Raw genomic sequence first — 20,349 nt, forward strand, 5'->3', positions numbered from 1 at the left:
TTGGCAGAGGTCCTAGTTAGCATTACTGGTGTTGAGCTGGGATAGAATTGCCAGGACGTTCTGTCTACTTTGGGGAAAATAGAGGATGTAATTTCCTCTACCCCCAGTCCTAATTGGTATTTTCTATCGTGAACATCAAGTAAAAGCCATGATGATTGGAATGTAACCACTGAGATCATGTTTCATCTGGAATTTTTCCTTACTTTTAATGGTCTAAGCTCATAAATTGGAAAAGAGCAGAAGACAGACAGTTTGCAGAACAAGATATGCGTGGCCTGGTTCTTCCCAATTTGAGTCAATTCTCTTTAGGTTTTAGACATTTGTTGCTTTAATAGATCTATAGAATTGCAAATTGCTGTTTTGTTGTGATGCTTTCAAGTACAATAAACAGCTGTTAGACAATGGGGGAAATATAAGAAAATAACTGCAGATGCTGGTACAAATCGAAGGTATTTATTCACAAAATGCTGGAGTAACTCAGCAGGTCAGGCAGCATCTCAGGAGAGAAGGAATGGGTGACGTTTCGGGTCGAGACCCTTCTTCAGACATTCAAATATTGTTCTTTTTCCTTGATTTGATTTTTTTTCTTTCCTCATTTTTTCTTTGTGGTTTGTTTGTACATGCTGAATCTTTTTGGATGCCTAAGAAAGTAATGACACTGATGTGTTTTTTGATCACCACAGCGGTGATGGAGGGACCAGGCTAGATTGCTGATGAAATGGATGTCAAGGATCTTAGACAATAGGTGCAGGAGTAGGCCATTCGGCCCTTCGTGCCAGCACCACCATTCAATGTGATCATGGCTGATCATTCTCAATCAGTACCCCGTTCCTGCCTTCTCCCCATACCCCCTGACTCTGCTATCCTTAAGAGCTCTATCTGGCTCTCTCTTGAATACATTCAGAGAATTGGCCTCCACTGCCTTCTGAGGCAGTGAATTCCACAGGTTTACAACTCTCTGACTGCAAAGGTTTTTCCTCATCTCTGTTCTAAATGGCCTACCCATTACTCTTAAACTATGGCCCCTGGTTCTGGACTCCCCCAACATTAGGGAACATGTTTCCTGCCTCTAACATGTCCAACCCCTTAATAATCTTATATGTTTCGATAAGATCTCTCATCCTTCTAAATTCCAGTGTATACAAGCCTAGTAAATCTTGAAGCTGGTAAATATCTCTACAGCAGTTCCATTGATGAGGACAGAGTTGCATTCACCCCCTTGTTTCCTTGGGTCAACAAATAATCTTCCTGATATTAAGTGCTAGGTTGTTGTCCTGAAAACATATTACATGTTCTCGATCTTTTTCTTGTACTTCACCTCAGCGCTGTTGTTGATCTGGCGAATAATTGTCGAATTTAAAAATCAAGTTGGCATTATTCTTGGCCACACAGTTGTGGGCTAAGCGACTGAACACACAACCTTGAAGGGACCAAGATTGAAGATCAGGAAGAAATGTTATGGCCAATTCTAACCTAATGGTCATAAAGTCCAAAAGTCAGTTGCATATGGAGGTCCCCAGGCCAAGTTCCAGATATTTAGGGATGATCTTAATTGGTATTATGGTCTTGTAGTCTGAGTTGTCCATGAATTATCAAAGTTATTCAGAGCTGAATGTCATGCATGAGAAATGACATTTTTCCCCTGTGCAAATTGTAAAGGGTCTAGATTGTCTATAAAGTTAGCATAGATGTAGGGCATTACCAACCATTCAAAGCACTTCATTATAGTCAATGTTAGAGCTACTGGGTGATCGTCACTGAGGCAGGTAACTATTTTTCTTGGGGACTGGAATTTGAAGTTTCCTTGAAGCAGCTGGTAGTAGTACATTATTGAAGTGAGTGGTTGAAGAGGTCCAGGGACGTCATCCAGGCAACTGCTTTCGAAAGTTTACCCTCGTGAAAGCAGATCTGACCTGCCACCAAGCTGTATGGACAGAACCAATGGGGGATAGGGACACACATGCCTAGTCGGAACTCTGTTTGCCTGCACAAATCTTCTGGTGTCGTTTGCCAGAGATCGCCTCTGATTTTGGCTTGTGGCATGTGATGGTATTCAGCTCCTGCTACAGTTGCCTGGCATCCTCTTGATTGAATTGTGCTTCCAACTGTTTTGGAATTATCCCTTGGCATTCCTGATGGTCTTGCGGAGATCATAATTGGCCTTCTTGTCCTGTGTGGGATTATACTCCTTGAAAGCCTCAGATCTGGACTTCAACAGAGAGTGAATCTCCCTGTTTCTCTGAGGTATTTGGTTAGGATAGATTGGAATTGTCTTTGTTGGAAAGCAGTCATCACCGAATATATAGATGAAACTAGTTATGGCCGAGGTATACTCATTCAGGCTAATGAAATTCTCTTGAGCGTGTTCCACTCCACTGACTCAGAGCAGTCCTGCTGTTACTCTCTTCATTGGCGACTCGCACTTCAATCTGTCCATAAACTGGCAGGAGCAGCACCAACAGATGACCAGACTGGTTAAAATGAGGGAAAGGGGTGGAGTCATAGGTATACTTGATTTATTGGCAAGAGTGTTGGGGGAGGTGGCATGCTGTTGTACTTCGGGAATAGGTTCCTGAAGTTTATTTGATTGAAGTCGTGGGCGACGATTAATAGAGCATCAGGATTTGCTGTCTCAACAGAATCAACAGATATAATTCGTCCGGTGTCTCCTTGGTGTTGGCTTGGGGTGATATGTAGATTGCTGACATATTGGTAGTAGTGAATTTCCTCAGTAGATAAAAGGGACAGAATTTTATAAACAAGTATTTCAGGTCAAGGGTGTGGAATTGAACTAAGTCTGTCACATTACTGAAGATTCTATACAATAAGCAGAGAAACTCTTGGGTTGTATGGCAGGGCCAGGAGAGTTGGGGCTGGGCCATGTATCAGTGATCTCCTTTTTTAAACTGTAGTTTTGCTATAAGATCTTCAAGCCCACACTCAAGTGATTGAACGTTACCTGGAACCCCCATCTCTATCAATAAAGATCAGTACTTCCAAAAGTTCCTATGAAAAATGATTGGCAGAAGAGTATCAGTACTGGAAGTAATGACTTTCTTAGCGCTCAAAAGGATAGATATTAAGGAGGTACGATTCCAATGGGCATTTTTAACTGTTTTAAAAGGTGCTTTAGGTAAAATGTTGCCGCTCTCCTTAAGTCTTAAGTCTTCCTTAAGTCTTCCCTTATTAGATTTTAAATCACTTCGACTGAACGTGTACTTTCATCTTTTGTTTAAAAAAATGCCAATATATGTCAAACTGCAGGATGCTATCATGAGCAAATTAGGAAGCTACATGATTATTTAATTGTATTTTAAAATAATTTGTAATTGAATTAAGGGTGATTTAAATGGTTTGCTCTTTTTTGGGCAAACAATCAAGGTTCTCGCTGAATTGAAGTATTTTATTAACTATTCATCCAGAATCTGCACTGCCCTGCACAGAGGATGTATCAACCTGTGGTGATACATGTGACAAACAATTAGAGTGTGGCCTACATAGATGTTCAATGCGCTGCCATCGAGCCCCCTGTGAGATCTGCCGACAGGTGAGAGGATGCATTCGTTTAGTAGTGTTCTGCCCTAATTACTTATTTTAAAATAAAACATAGATTTGGAAAAAATGTCAAATTCATTCATATTCATGCCATCCATATATCCCAGAGTTGATCTGTTTTTGTAATTTAAGTGAAAGGAATTAAAATGATCTGATTTTACTACTTCTATTTTCAAAAGAGTGATTCTTTGCCCCACCTGACCATTAAAACCTAAACTAAAAGTGTACCAGGGTAGTGAGAAAAGCACAAAACACTACCCTTTTGGTTTAGATTTTTGTTTCTTCCAAATTTTTAGTTGAAAAGTTGTAAATGTTTCTGATTATTGATAAAGTATGTTGTGGAAAGAAACATAATAACTGGGAGTCTGTGAATTAAGACGTCTTAAAAATCTGCTTGAAGTTAATAATTTATCACTGTTATTTGGGTGGGGAAATTTAAAACTGTTATCACTGTGACTGGTGTAAAAATATATTTATAGTCACAGAAAAAAGTCCAAGAAGCACACATTGCCTCGCAAACAAATGATGGATGGAGCAGATTGTCCATTTGAGTATTTTAATGCCATCGGATGTAAAATTAATTGATATCCACTGGCATAACTAAACTTATTGCTTCAAAAGTAATTTGATAAAATATGCACACAAGTCTATTTTAATTGTTAAATCAGTGATTCTTGACGTTGATACCAAGAATGTGCTTCAGTACCATCTAAAAATAGAAAATATAGATGCGCAAATGGTGGGAAATTTCATTCAACAATAAAGAGATACGTTCTATTATACAGGGGAATGATGATTGACTTATTTGTTAAGCTGGAATCACATTTATAACTGTCTAATGTTCATCAATGATTTTGACCAGGAAGGCCTCTCTAGAGTCAGAGTGATAGAATGGGGAAACAGGCCCTTCGGCCCAACTGGCCCACACCGACCAACAATGTTCCAGCTATACTAGTCCCACCTGCCTGCGCTTGGTCCATATCCCTCCAAACCTGTCCTATCAATGTACCTGTCTAACTATTTCTTAAACGATGGGATAGTCCCAGCCTCAACTACCTCCTCTGGCAACTTGCTCCATACACCTACCACCCTTTGTGTGAAAAAGTTACCCCTCGGATTTCTATTAAATCTTTTCCCCTTCACCTTGAACCAATGGCCCTCTGGTCCTCGATTCCCCTACTCTGGGAAAAAGACTCTGTGCTACCTGATGTATTCCTCTCATTACAATTGTTAACTGTATGTTAGTGCTGTCATTTGTGAGCGGAGCACCAAGGCACATTCCTTGTATATGCATACTTGGCCAATAAACTTATTCATTCATTCATAATTTTGTATACCTCTATAAGATCTCCCCTCATCCTCCTGCACTCCATGGAATAGAGACCCAGCATACTCAACCTCCCTATAGCTCACATCCTCTAGTCCTGGCACCATCCTCGTAAATCTTTTCTGAACCCTTTCAAAGATATAGAAAGATTATATATTTCCTATAACATGGTGCCCAGAACTGAACACAATATAAAACTTACTAATCTTGCCCAGTATGTCCCAACTAAATCATTGATGTAGATGACAAACAGTAACGGGCCCAGCACCAAACCATGAGGCACACTACTAGTCACAGGCATCCAGTCTGAGAAGCAACCTTCCACCATTACCCTCTGCTTCCTTCCATGGAGCCAATTTGCTATCCATTCAGCTATTTCTCCTTGGATCCCATGCAATCTAAACTTCCAGAGCAGCCGACCGTGTGGAACCTTGTCGAACGCCTCACTGAAGTCCATGTACACAACATCTACAGCTCTGCCCTCATCGACCTTTTTGGTCACTTAAAAAAAAATCAATCAGATTCGTGAGACACGTCCTCCCACGTACAAAACCATGCTGACTATCCCTAATCAGCCCGTGCCCATCCAAATGCCTGTATTTCCTATCCTGCAGAATACGTGCAGTTTAAACCAACCCTCCTTCCTCGCTCTCCGCCTTTTACCTGCCTTTTCTGTCCACTAACCTTTCCCACACCACCATCCATACCAACTTCTAGCCTCTCACGTGCCTCTGTCCTGCACGAGATCCCACCCCACTGCCAATCAGGTTTAAACCCTCCCGTGTAGCATTAGCAAACCTTCCCACTAGGATGTTGTTCCCCCTCCAGTTTAGGTGCAACCTGTCCCTTTTATACAAGTCATCCTGACGCCGGAAGAGCTCCCAATTATCCAGAAATCTGAATCCCTGCCCCCTGCACCAACTCCTCAGCCATACATTCATTTCCCCAATCTTCCTATTCTCACCTTCACTAGTAATCCTGAGGTCACTACCCTGCAGGTCCTGCTTTTCAGTCTTCTACCCAATTCCGTAAGTTCTTGTTGCAGAACCTCCTTCCTCTTCTGACCTATATCATTTGTGCCAACATGCACAACAACCTCCAGCTGCTCCCCCTCACTCTTGAGGATGCCATGCAGCCGCTTCGAGACGTCCTGGACCCTGGCACCAGGGAGTCAACACACCATCCTGGAGTCTCGCCTGCTGTCGCAGAATCTCCTATCCGCACCTCTGACGATGGAGTCTCCCACCACTGTGGCTCTGCCTAACGTCACTCTTCCCCGTTGAGCCTCGGCACCAGTGTTGGAATCACAGCCCTGGCTACCACTCAATCTTGTTGTGCCATCCGCTCCGAAGAGGGTGTACCTGTTTTCATTAGGTACTGCCACCGGGGTCTCCTGCACTCCACGTTTCCTTCTCTTTCTCACAGCCAGCCACCTTCGCTCTTCCTGTATCCTTAGTGTGACAACCTCACTGTAGGTCTTGTCCAGGAAACTCGTTTTCCCGGATGGCCCCGAGGTCATCCAACTGCTGCTCCAGTTCCCCAACAAGTTTATTCAGGAGCTGCACCTGGACACAATTTCTGCGGATGTAGTTTCCAGAAGCAGCAGCAAATTCCACATCCTGCAGGAAACACACTGTACCAACTTGCCTGCCATGTCTTCAGTGGACAAAACAAAAATCACAAATTTTGAATCAAGTGTAGCCTCCTTGCCTCAGCCTCCTCACCGAAGACTCTCGAGCCAAAGAGTCACACCGTACTCGCCAAGGCACTCAACTTGGCCGCTCCCACCAAGACCGCTCCGCTACAGCTGCACTTCTTTATTTGTTACCTAATCAACTACTTTAGGGCAAATTTGTAAATTACTCAAACCCGGTCCTTTGGCGCTCTTTTTAAATCTTCTTTCCCTCTGACTCACCTGCTTCCAGCCAATGCTTGCTCTCACTGCTTCTGGCTGCTGATTATCTCCAACCATCGTGGTAAACACTCCATTTAATAGAAAAAAATGGGGAATCGAGTTAAGGGAACCACTTCTTCCAAAATGTAGCATCAAATATATGCTGTCTCTCCGTTTGTAAAATATCCATGCGAGTAGGTTGCAAAATGTGATGTTGGTTGTCAGGTATTGAGATGGAAAGGGGAACTTTGGGCCATAGACTATTGTTTGTGACAAGATAAATGCTGAGAGGAGAAATTGGGGAACTTGAGTTAATTTTCAGATTTGGTTGGGAAGAGAGAAGTTCAAAGGACAAGTTGATATGAGATATCTGTATAGATGGCTTCATAATTTGAATCCAATTGTCTCTAAATTCCTCAAAATGTTAAAATTAACAGTACAGGCAGCACTTGGAGAGAAAATTAGTTAATATTTCATGTCCATGGGAATGGAAAATGAAGATTTTAAAAGGGATCGTCTGTGATAAGGTGGAATACAGGAAAGATTAGAATGATAATGAAATAATGTTGCAAGGCAGTATTGGGCGGCAATAGGCCAAAATATGGTCTAATGGATGTGCATTAGACTTGTACACTAGAATTTGGAAGATGATGAAGAAAGCTTTTGGCATGCTGACTTTCATCAGTAAGGAAATTGAATAAAGAAGTTGGGACATTATGTTGTAGTTAGACATCACTTGGTGAGACTGCACGGAGTATTGTGTTCAGTTTAGGTCACTGATAAAAATGCCATTAAGCTGGAAAGGATGCAGAGCAGATTTATGAGGATGTTGAGATGTGGGACTGAGTTATATGGAGACATTGGGTAGACTGGGATTTTAATCCTTCGAGTGTTGGAGATTGAGGGTGATCATACAGACCTGTATAAAATCATGAGGGGCATAGATACGGCAAATGCACACAATCTTTTTCCCAGGGTTGGGTAATCGAGAACTAGAGCGCATAGGTTTAAGGTGAGAGAGGAAGGATTTAATGAGAATTTAACCAACAACTTTTCACACAGTGAATGGTACATATGTAGAATAAGCTGCCAGAGGAAGTGGTCGAGGTAGGTAATATAACAGCATTCAAAAGACATTTGGTCAGGTACATGGTTAGAAAATATTTTGAGAGATAGGGACCAAATGCAGGCAAATGGGACTAGCGTTGGTGTGGATGAGTTGGGCCGAAGTGTCTGTTTCCGTGTTTTTGACTCTGACTCAATGAGGCCTTGTTCCTTGACCTTGCAGTGAGCTTGATTGGAATAGAGTAGAAGCCTTAAAATGGATAATTTTGAAACAGCACGTTAGTGTGTTTGAATGAAGAATTATTTTGGGTTCTTTGAAGAAAATCACAAGACCGCGTAAAATTGCATTTCTAATGTTCAAAGAAAATAGGCATTCTATGATTTCAAGTCAAGTCAAGTCAAGTTTATTTGTCACATACACATACACGATGTGCACTGAAATGAAAGTGGCAATGCCTGCGGATTGTGCACTAAAAAGAATTTCAGTTACAGCATATAAATAAAGTTAATAAAGTTAATATAGAGAAGACAAAATTTAGTCCCTGGAGTTATAAAAGTTGACAGTCCTGATGGCCTGTGGGAAGAAACTCCATCTCATCCTCTCCGTTTTCACAGCGTGACAGCGGAGGCGGTTGCCTGACCGTAGCATCTGGAACAGTCCGTTCCTGGGGTGGCAGGGGTCCCTCATAATCTTGCTTGCTCTGGATCTGCACCTCCTGATGTATGGGTCCTGCAGGGGACGAGTGTAGTTCCCATGGTGCGTTCTGCCGAACGCACTACTCTCTGCAGGGCTATCCTGTCCTGGGCAGAGGACTTGCATTAATTACTTGCATAATTAAGTGCAATGTTACCAGTCAGTTTATTTCTAAGGTACAACATTCAGAAGTATTTTTAAAACATCTTAGATCATGCAACTAAGGATCTTTTACCTGAATAAATAAAAAAATAACTTTCTTTACATTACTGTGATGATGTTTAGGAAGGAAAATGGCTTTGAGATATTTTCTGTGTAGTAAAATAACGTTTTGTAAACCAGCATTCTTGCATATCCATGCTTTTTTTATTTCCAGGAAGTTGAAAAGCAGTGTCGCTGTGGGAAGCATGTGAAAATGTTGTCTTGCCATAAGGAATATCTGTGTGAAACAAAATGTGCCAAATTGCGGGATTGCCAAAGGCATCAGTGTAAAAAGAAGGTAAGACTAGAGTACAATTTTAACTTTATATGGAGCTGGGTGAAATAAAATGGAATGAATGAATAAGTTTATTGGCCAAGTATACATATACAAGGAATGTGCCTTGGTGCTCCGCTCACAAATGACAACACAAACATACAGTTAACAATTAAGAATAAAGCATAAACACATCAAAACAATAAGGTCTAAACATGTGGGTGAAAATAAACCAGAGCAAAAAAGAGACTAAAGTCTTTGCAAACTCCAGCCAGTCTCTGAGTAGGTGTGAATTGCTGCTTGGGGAGGAGTGGGTGGGGACGGATACAGTCTTTGCAAACTGGAGTCAGTCTTTGAGTACGTGTGAAGTGGTGATTGGGGGTGGGGGGAAGGGGTCCCAGGGTTATGTTTCTGTTTCTCGAACCTGCAGTAAAACTCATTCAGGTCATTGGTCAGCTGACGATTGTCCAAGGAGCGTGGGGTTTTCCTCGTAGCTGGTGATTTCTTGGAAGCCCTTCCAAACTGAAGAAGAGTCATTAGCTGAGAACTTGCTTCTCAGAGTAGCTTTCCTTGGCAGCTCTGATTCCTCTTCTCAGATTGTACTTGGCCTGCCTGTAGAGGTCTGTATCCCCGCTCCTATAGACCTCATCTTTTGACTGGCGGAGCTGTCTGAGTTCTGCTGTGAACCAGGGCTTGTTGTAGTTGTTGAACCAGGTCCGGGTCTTTGTGGGAATGCGACTGTCCTCGCAAAAGCTGACATAGGATGGCACAGTGTCTGTGTACTCATCAAGGCTTGTGGTTGCTTCCCTGAACACATTCCAATCAGTGCAGTCAAAGCAGGACTGTAGTTTTTCCAATGCCCTCACTTGTCCACCTTTTCGTTGTTCTGACCGCAGGTTTAGCAGATTTTAGTTTCTGCCTGTAGGTCGGAATAAGGTGAATTAAACAATGTTCACATGTTTACATGATCTTTATGACGTAGATGATTTATAGTGAGAAGCTCATCATTGTTCATACCAAAATTGTAAACAGATTCATCCTTGATTGCCAAAAAAATGAGTAAAGTGTGTTTAATTGTCATAAGTACCCAGCAATGGAACCATGAAATGCTGTCTCTCTTCTTTGCCACATTGATGAAGACAGGACCATGGATCCCTGGGTTTCCCTTCACAAATCAGCTCCTTTGTCTTGCTAACAATGAGAACAAGATTGTTGTTCAGGGCAGTTTGCAGCCCAGTGGTATGAACGTCGACTTCTCCAACTTTAGATAGTCCCTCTGTCCCTCCCTTCCCCTTCCCAGATCTCCCTCTATCTTCCTGTCTCCACCTATATCCTTCCTTTGTCTCGCCCCCTGACATCAGTCTGAAGAAGGGTCTTGACCCGAAACATCACCCATTCCTTCTCTCCAGAGATGCTGCCTGACCTGCTGAGTTACTCCAGCATTTTGTGAATAAATTGTTGTTCAGGCCCCATTCAATGAGATTTTCAATCTCCCTCCTGTACTCTGACTCATGATTACTTATTATTCCAACAGTGGAGGTATCGTTGGCAAATTTAAAAATGGCTACATAGTTATGGGTAGAGTGTGAGTAGAGCAGGGGATTCAACGCACAGCCTTGATGTTATCGAGGAGCAAATGTTGCTGATTCGTGCTGATTGTGGTTGGCACCAGAGCACAGCAACTCTGTGTGCTAAGAGGTGGGTGAGGAAGTTGAAGATCCATTAAGGAGGGACGTGCAGATACCTCCGTTTTCTAAGTTTAATGGGGAATATTGTGATGATTGTGGAACTGTAGTCGATGAACAACAGTCTGATTGATGTATGTGTTCTCGTTCAAGTGATCTAGTGCAGAATGGAGAGCTAGCCTAGCAAGATCGCTTCACCTCTTGATCAACTGTGGCAGTTGGCGAATTGTAGTGGGTCCAGGTCCTTACTAAAGCAGTAGTTGATGTGCATCATAACCATGAATGATTGATTTGAATGAAAAAGATGGAATTGATTGTTTTCATCTGTTTACATAGGATAGAAACAGACCAGACGATGCCAACATTGATGCTCCACTCAATCCTCTTTTTTTTCCTTATCTAAATCTCTCAGAAAAACCTTTGATGCCCTAGAGTTGCCCCATAAATATATTAATATATAGGCTTTAACCACTCCATATGGTAGTAAGTTCGATATTTTCATCATTCTTTGGATAAGGAACCTTCTGAATTCCCTGTAGATGAAATTGTTAATGAAGATTGGAAAATTGTGAATATCACCCCGCTGTACAAGAAGGGAGCAAAGCAGAAGAGCGGAAACTAGACGCCGAAGGTATCAAAATGCTGGAGTAACTCAGCAGGTCAGGCAGCATCTAGGAGAGAAGGAATGGGTGAAGTTTCGGGTCCAGACGCTTCTTCAGACTAATGTCAGGGGGCGGGACAAAGAAAGGATATAGGTGGAGACAGGAAGACAGTGGGAGAACTGGGAAGGGGGAGGGGTAGAGAGGGACAGAGGAACTATCTAAAGTTAGAGAAGTAATTGTTCATACCGCTGGGCTGTAAGCTGCCAAAGCGAAATATGAGGTGCTGTTCCTCCAATTTCCGGTGGGCCTCACTATGACACTGGAGGAGGCCCATGACAGAAAGGTCAGAGTGGGAGGGGGAATTGAAGTGCTCAGCCACCGGGAGATCAGGTTGGTTAAGGTGGACTGAACGAAGGTGTTGAGCGAAACGATCACCGAGCCTGCGTTTGGTCTCGCCGATGTAGAGAAGTTGACATCTGGAACAGCGGATACAATAGATGAGGTTGGAGGAGGTGCAGGTGAACCTTTGTCTCACCTGGAAAGATTGTTTGTGTCTTTGGATGGAGTCGAGGGGGGAGATACAGGGACAGGTGTTGCATCTCCTGCGGTTGCAGGGGAAAGTGCCTGGGGACGGGGTGGTTTGGGTAGGAAGGGACGAGGACCAGGGAGTTACGGAGGGAACGGTCTCTGCGGAAAGCAGAAAGGGGAGGAGATGGGAAGATGTGGCCAGTAGTGGGATCCCGTTGGAGGTGACGGAAATGTTGGAGGATGATTTGTTGGATACGCTGGCTGATGGGGTGGAAGGTGAGGACAAGGGGGATTCTGTCCTTGTTACGAATGGGGGGAGGGGGAGCAAGAGCGGAGTTACGGGATATAGAGGAGGCCCTAGTGAGAGCCTCATCTATAATGGAAATGGGGAAGCCCCGTTTCCTGAAGAATGAGGACATCTCTGATGCCCTAGTGTGAAACTCCTCATCCTGGGCACAGATGAAGAGGAATTTGGAGTAGGGGATTGACGGAGGAATTGGGAGTAGGGGATAGACTTTTTGCAGGAGACAGGGTGGGTCCAGATAGCTGTGGAAGTCAGTGGGTTTCTAGTAGATGTCAGTCACTAGTCTGTCTCTTGTGATGGAGATGGTGAGATCCAGAAACGGTAGGGAGATGTCGGAGATGGTCCAAGTATATTTAAGAGCAGGATGGAAATTGGTGGTGAAATGTACTATAGGCCAGTTAGCCTAACTTTGGTAGGTGGTAAGATTTTAGAATCACTTATATAAAGGATGAGGTTACACAGTACTTGGAAGTTCATGATAAAATAGGCAGAAGCCAGCATGGTTTTGCGTAGGGAAGATCTTGCCTGACGAATCTGCTGGAGTTCTTTGAGGAAGTTAATAGCAGGACAGACAGAGGGGAGGCTGTAGACGTTGTTTACCTAGATTTTCAGAAGGCCTTTGATAAGGTGCCGCACGTCAGGCTGCGAGGGAAGATGAGAGCCCATGGTATTGAAGGGAAGATACTAGCATGGATAGCGGGTTGGCTGGATGGCAGAAGGCAAAGAGTTGCAATAAAAGGCGCTATTTCAGGTTGGCTGCCAGTGAATAGTGGAGTTCCGCAAGGGTCAGTGCTGGGGCCGCTTCTTTTCTCGTTGTACATTAGCGCGGCACGGTGGCGCAGCAGTAGAGTTGCTGCCTTACAGCGAATGCAGCGCCGGTGACTCAGGTTCGATCCTGACTACGGGCGCCGTCTGTACGGAGTTTGTACGTTCTCCCCGTGATCTGCGTGGGTTTTCTCCGAGATCTTCGGTTTCCTCCCACACTCCAAAGACGTACAGGTATGTAGGTTAATTGGCTGGGCAAATGTAAAAATTGTCCCTAGTGGGTGTAGGATAGTGTTAATGTGCGGGGATCGCTGGGCCGAAGGGCCTGTTTCTGCGCTGTATCTCTAAATCTAAATCTAAAATCTAATTTGGATAAGGGCATTGAAGGCTTTGTGGCCAAATTTGCAGATGGTGCTAAGATAGGTGGAGGGGTAGGGAGTGTAGAGGAAGTACTCAGCAGAAAGACTTGGACATGTTTGGAGAATGAGCAGAGAAGTGGCAGATGAAATTTAGTACAGCGAAGTGCGGAGTCATGCATTTTGGTAATAAGAATAAAGGAGTAGATTATTTTCTAAATGGAGAGAGAATCCAGAAGTCGGAGGTGCAAAGGAACATGGGAGTGCTGGTGCAGGTCTCCCAAAATGTTAATTTGCAAGTCGAATCAGTAGTAAGGAAAGCAAATTCAATGCTAGCATTTATATCAAGAGGACTGGAATACAAAAGCAGAGATGTAATGACGAGGCTCGATGAGGCGCTGGTCAGTCCGCATTTGGAGTACTGTGAGCAAATTTGGGCCCCATATCTGTGGAAGGATGTGCAGGCTCTGGAGAGGGTACAGAGGCGGTTAACAAGAATGATTCCAGGAATGAGCGGGTTAGCATATGATGAGCGTTTGACAGCACTGGGCCTCTAGTCGCTGGAGTTTAGAAGGTTGAAGGGAAGACCTCATTGAAACTTACAGAATAATGAAAGGCATACAGTGGATGTAGAAAGGATGTTTCCACTGGTGGGAGAATCTGGGACCAGAGGTCATAACTCATAATTAAAGGGCGCTCTTTAGAAAAAGGAGGTTAGGAGGAACTTCTTTAGTCAGAAGATAGTTAATCTGTGGAACTCAATGCCACAGAGGGCTGTGGATGCCAAGTCAGTGGATATTTTTAAGGCAGAGTTAGACCAATTCTTGATTATAACAAGGTTATGGGGAGAAGGCATGAAAATGGGGTTAGGAGGCAGAGATCAGCCATGATTGAATGGCAGAGTAGACTCGATGGGCCGAATGGCCTAATTCTACTCCTAGAATTTGGTTATATAAACTTCTCTTAGTGTAATTATAATTTTATGGAAGTCTTGACAAAACGTTAAACTTAAAAATAAAATTAATCCAATGATCAAATTTCTGTGAGGGCAGAATCTTGGAAAGGAGGATTGTTCCATCAAGTTTGTTGCTATATAGTACTGTCCCCCAAGTAACTATTTATCCTGCAGTTTAAGATTGGGGTTAGGATGAATATCGGCAGGATAAATTCTTGGGGATGAGGCTAGTGTCGTACCGTTCCAATCCAATCCTATTATCATCGAGTGTCCCTTTCATTTACACGCGCACAAATCTTTGTGATCTCATGCCAGTATTTGAAGAAAATATTTTGTGATATCCTCACTAATTTTCTTTCCTGAATCAGTATTTCAAAAATGGTATTTGGTAAATGGTCCAAATGGTATACTGAGTATTTTTGGTAGCCTTTTTGTTTTCTCCTTACAATAGTTGTCCAGTTAACATCTATATACTAAAACTTTGTTTGTTTGTTTGTTCCTGAACTTCAGCCAAAACGGTATGCGATAGTGCGACAATTTTAGGCCCACCTTACTCACCGTGGTCCCTTTGGTGCAAATGGAAGAAGTTTCATTGAAATCGGTGTAATGTTTTTAAAGTTATTCACATTTTAAAGTTTAAATCTATCTCCTAGGGAGGGAGGGAGGAGGAAGGGAATGAGGGAGGGGGTGGAGGGAGGGGGGGTGGAGGGAGGAGGGAGGATATGGGGGGTTGAGGGGATGGAGTGGGGGAGGGAAAGGGGGAGGGAGGGGAGGAGGGGAGGGGGTAGGGAGGGGAGGAGGGAGGGAGGGGGGAGGAGTAGGAGGGAGGGAGGGGGAGGAGTAGGAGGGGAGAGGGAGGGAGGGGGAGGAGTAGGAGGGGAGGGGGTGAGGGGAGATGGGAGGAGGTGGGGAGTGGCGGAGGAGAGGGTGCTGCACCAATACAGGAGAGGTTTGGGTACTAATTCTTGTACACCTGTCATTTGGCTTACTTTCCAGCAGATGTCAGTGTTGTGTGATTGGATGAATGGACTTTATTTATAAGAAGTTCTAACTGGTATACAATTTGAATTCGGGGATCAACTCCCATAATGTACTTTTGACCAAAGATCCCCTGCAGGATGCTCCTGTTGATTGAATAGTCGGGTACACAAACATCCATAATTAGCTCTTAGTGCGTTTTAGCAACTATTTTTTCCTTCCTTCTTGCTTGGGTCTCCACTTCATCTTTTAATTCATTCAAGCGGTGTTTGGCAAACACTATAATTGTGCTGTAACATAATAAACATTTTTATAAGATAAACATAGCATATGATAACCAAAAGTGTTTAAGTGACAAGTATTGTTATATGCGTTGGATTTGTGCATATGTTGAAACATTAAATCACACATTGCATGCTGATTTAGACACAAGGCAATAGGTGCAGGAGCAAGCCATTTGGCCCTTCGAGCCAGCACCACCATTCAATGTGATCATTGCTGATCATTCACAATCAGTACCCCGTTCCTGCCTTCTCCCCATACCCCCTGACTCCGCTATCATTAAGAACTCTATCTATCTTGAATGCATTCAGAGAATTGGCCTCCACTGCCTAATGAGGCAGTGAATTCCACAGATTTACAACTCTCTGACTGAAAACGTTTTTCCTCATCTCCGTTCTAAATGGTCTACCCCTTATTCTTAAACTGTGGCCCCTGGTTCTGGACTCCCCCAACATTGGGAACTTGTTTCCTGCCTCTAGCGTGTCCAATCCCTTAATAATCTTATGTTTCAATAAGATCCCCTCTCATCCTTCTAAATTCCAGTGTATACAAGCCTAGTCGATCCAGTCTTTCAACATACGATAGTCCCGCCATTCCGGGATTAATCTAGTGAACCTACGCTGCACTCCCACAACAGCAAGAATGTCCTTCCTCAAATTTGGAGACCAAAACTGCACACAGTACTCCAGGTGCGGTCTCACTAGGGCCCTGTACAACTGCAGAAGGACCTTTTTGCTCCTATACGCAACTCCTCTTGTCACAAAGTCATTTAAAATCGAAAGTAGAAGGTGTCAGTATTGCAATTGCTTGTCTTTTTTCTAATATTATTCTCTGTGGATAAACATTGGCACGGGAAATTGCGAGATTGAACTGTCTTTATTTTGGTATTTGTACAATTTTGTGGATATGATATTGAAGCATTATTGTGGTTATAATGCTTCATCCTATACAGCTGAATGCTTTCAAACTAATTAAAGTTAAGAATTTTTAAGACTTGGAGATTTTGTTACGCTTAATTTTGAAGTTTTTATTTAATTGTGTTTTAACCACCACCTATTTTAAAAAGACACAAAGTATTATTTATTTATAGTAATCCTCGTGTATTGTTTGCTTCTAGTGCTGTTCTGGCAATTGCACTTCTTGTGACCAAAGCTGTGGTCGAACTCTTGGCTGTAGAAATCACAAGTGCCCATCAGCCTGCCATAGAGGTAATTTTCACAAATTTAATAGTTTTTTTAATGCAATAAAGGTTCAAAGGTTCAAAGATCAGTTTATTGTCACAAGTACCAATTAAGGTACAGTGAAACTCAAATTACCATACAGCCATCCCAAAAAAAAGTAACAAGACACACAACTACATAAAAGTTAACATAAGCATCCACCACAGCGGATTCCCCACATTCCTCACTGTGATGGAAGGCAATAAAGTCCAAGCTTCTTCCTCTTTATTCTCCTGTGGTCGAGGCAGTTGAACCATCCGCAGTCAGGGCAACCGAAGCACCCCCTGTCGGAGCGGTCGAAGCCCCCGCGTCCAGCAGTCGAAGCCCCCCGCGTCGCGGCAGTCAAAGCTCCTGTGGCTTGGAGCTCCCGAAGTCAGTCTCTAACCAGGGACCGCGAGTTCCACAATGTTAAAGTCTGCAGGCTCCTGCGGTTGGAGCTCCGAAGTCGATCCCCCGACAGGTACCACTAGCTCCACGATGTTAACTCCACAAGCTCCCGCAGTTGAAGCTCCCGAAGTCTCCAGCAAAGGCTGCCAACTCCTCGATGTTGGTCCGCAGTGTGGACGGAGATATGTTACGGAAAAAAACGCATCTCCATCGAGGTAAACATCAACATCAAATCAACATCTAACATCAACATCATAACATCAAATCATGCAAAAAAAAATCTGAATTAATGTACCCAATTTTTTGTTTTAGTTTGATTGAGTGCAGGTTATTCGAATCACAACCTTTGTCTTGGCCATGCTCTTCATCCCATTCAAACTGGTTATCTCTAAGTTGTATTCATTTGTTTTTAAAAAGTTATGATGGATTTTGCTTCCACCTGGGAAATCTGGAATCCCTAACCTGGTATTAGGGAGCAAAATTTCAAGAAGTCATGCAATATGTTTCTTCCCAGCTATGCAGTAATTTATTTATATATTACTGAAGGTTGGAAATAAAGTCAAGATTGGTTTATTGTTATATATCCCTCGGTGGAGCTATGGAATTCTTACTTGCAGCAGCAGAACACGTTTGCCAAACAGTACTCAATAAATAATATGACAAACAATTTAAAAAAAAGTTTTATAAGTTTTATAAAACGTACATAGTGCAAATACAAAATAAAGCCCAAAGTCTCCAGTACAACCCCGGCAGTTCATAATTTGCCGTTTGATTGGACTTCGTAGTGTTCAATTGCCTGATAGTTGTTGGAAAGAAGCTGTTCCTGGACATTGCAATTTTCAGACTGCTATATCTTCTTCCTGATGACAGGAGTGAAATGAGAGCGTCCACTACAGAGTGGAGAGCCAGCGCGATCGCATCGCAAGTCAGTCTATAGTGGTGATAGGCAATTTGTTATGGGTCTAGGTTCTTGCTGAGGCTGGAGATGATTTCCCTGTAACCAACCTCTCAAAGCACTTCACTGTGGATACACAAAATACAAAGCAGGTGGCATATTTGGGGAAAGAGAGTATTAATGTTTCAGGTTAAATATTTTTCATTATGTTTGCAATATTTGTTGTACTTAGTGTCATGACTTGCTTGACTTGGATTTAAGTGAGGGGGAGTTGCGCAGATCGTCGACCTCACTCTCTCGTCCTGGCCTATCGGGTTCCAGCAGCAAGACATAGTCGGGACGGCTGGGGACAGGTCAAGATGCAGTGGATGGTCAGAGGTGTCCTACGTATCTCACTCTGCCCTGTTTGCGCTCCACGACGCTTTGCTGGGATCGTCTTTCTGCCCGTGGAACCTTTTAGTGGTTTCCTCCGCGCAATCCGCCGAACCCAGGCTTCACATGCTAGGTAGACAAGCCCTAAAGCCGCTGGATCCAACGACTTACCGACTGTGGTATGCACACAAGACAGTGGAGACATCGTGGGGGCAGGGTCGTCCAACCCCCGTTCAAGTCCCATTTAGGACTTGCCCACTGCCAAGATTTCGTGTTTGCTGATGACTGCGCCCTCAATGCCAGCACAGAGCAAAAGATGCAGCATGAAATGGACTGCTACTCACAGGCCTGTGACAACTTTGGTCTCTCCATTAGCACCAAAAAGTCTGAAGTTATGTACCAGCCCGCGCCTGGAAAGCCCTACCAGGAACCACACATCACGGTGAAGGGGCAGAATCTACAGGCAGTCGACAGCTATACCTATCTGGGTAGTACACTCTCGTGAGTGGTGAACATTGACGCTGAGGTCAACAACAGGATTGCCAAGGCCGGCACTGCCTTTGGGCGACTCCGTGAGAATGTTTGGGAGCGGAGAGGACTCAGCCTTACCACCAAGCTGAAGGTCTACCGTGCAGTGGTACTCACCACTCTTCTCTATGCCAGTGAGACCTGGACTGCCTACAGCAGACATGTCAACCACTTTCACTTGAGCTGCCTACGCAGACTCCACATCAGGTGGCAGGACAAAATTCCCGACACAGAGGTCTTGGAACGGGCCGGAATCCCCAGCGTCCACACCCTCCTATGGAAAGCCCAAGCCAGATGGGCAGGCCATGTCGTCAGAATGCCCGAGAGTCAACTGCCAAAACAGCTTCTGTATGGAGAACTGTGTCAGGGCAAGGGCTCAGTAGGAGGACAGAAGAAACGGTTTAAGGACTGCCTCAAAGTGCCCCTCAAAGACTTGGACATCAACCTCAGCACCTGGGAGTCTCTTGCTCTGGACCGTCCAACCTGGGGTAGCAAGCTCACCACAGGAGCCCGTGCAGCAGAGAACAGACACACTGCAGAGGCCCAGAGGAAACGCACCGCGCGCAAGGCCCGGGCTACCTCCACTTCCACTGCAGCACCCATCCACTTGTGTCCTACGTGTGGGCGTGCCTTCCGGGCCCGGATTGGCCTCACCAGTCACTTCCGGACCCACAGTCACTCATCCTCCAACTGAAAGTGAAGTCATCGTCATCTTCGAATCCGAAGGACGAACAACAACAACACTTAGTGTCTATTTTGTATTTCCAGCAACTGAAGTGTTTGGCTTTTAATTTCCTCAGTAGGTTGTAAATTGTTGGTATTCTCTATTGCAACAAGCAGTGGATCTAATTCATTGAATATATTCAAAGACTGTGTTTAATCAAGAGAATCGAGAGAAATGTGAATCAAGTAGAATGGTGAATTTGAGATAGCATTTCCCTTTGGACAGTGAAACAGGGCGTATAGCCAATTCTGCTTCAGTCCTGAAATTCCCATTTTAGTCCTAAGAATTCTTTGATTTCTTACTCTCTGACCCCACAAAATTTCTGCACTGCTGCTTCTCCTTTCAGCTGTCGAGGCACCATTTTGCCTGGAGTTCTCTCCCTCATCTCTTTCTCTCTCTTTTAAGATGCTCCCAAATAATTACTGTTTAAAACAGATGGTGTAAAGTTTGGGTAGACATTTGGTATATTTGATAAAGCTCATGTACAGTGTGTTAGAATAGTTTGCACTACATAAATGCAAATTGTCGTTGAAGGCGCTGACATAGGAAGAGGGCGTTCTCTGCTAGCTCTTGAAGCAATCACATCAATTACATTTGTCAATTTGATTAGTAATGTATTACATCTCACGCTGATCAACTCTACCGTGATTCTTCTACCACCCACCCACACTAGGTGTAATTTTCTTGTAATCTAATTGCTGTGCCATTGTGCTGCCCTTTCATCATGTTTTTTTAATGAATAAACAAGATTTCTTAAA

The 20,349-nt window shown here is 43.7% G+C and overlaps 1 protein-coding gene across 1 annotated transcript in view; it reads left to right on the top strand.

Moving 5' to 3' along the window:
* Window positions 1–20,349, top strand: part of nfxl1 (nuclear transcription factor, X-box binding-like 1) — a 98,464-nt gene that overhangs the window by 16,075 nt on the left and 62,040 nt on the right. Inside the window, exons 9-11 of the mRNA XM_078410602.1 lie at window positions 3,423–3,547; window positions 8,912–9,034; window positions 16,583–16,673. Coding sequence (XP_078266728.1) covers window positions 3,423–3,547; window positions 8,912–9,034; window positions 16,583–16,673 — 339 coding nt within the window. The remainder of the gene's footprint in view (window positions 1–3,422; window positions 3,548–8,911; window positions 9,035–16,582; window positions 16,674–20,349) is intronic.

This window comes from Rhinoraja longicauda, chromosome 1 (genome assembly GCF_053455715.1).
Source record: "Rhinoraja longicauda isolate Sanriku21f chromosome 1, sRhiLon1.1, whole genome shotgun sequence".
NCBI classification, from domain to species: Eukaryota; Metazoa; Chordata; class Chondrichthyes; order Rajiformes; family Arhynchobatidae; genus Rhinoraja; species Rhinoraja longicauda.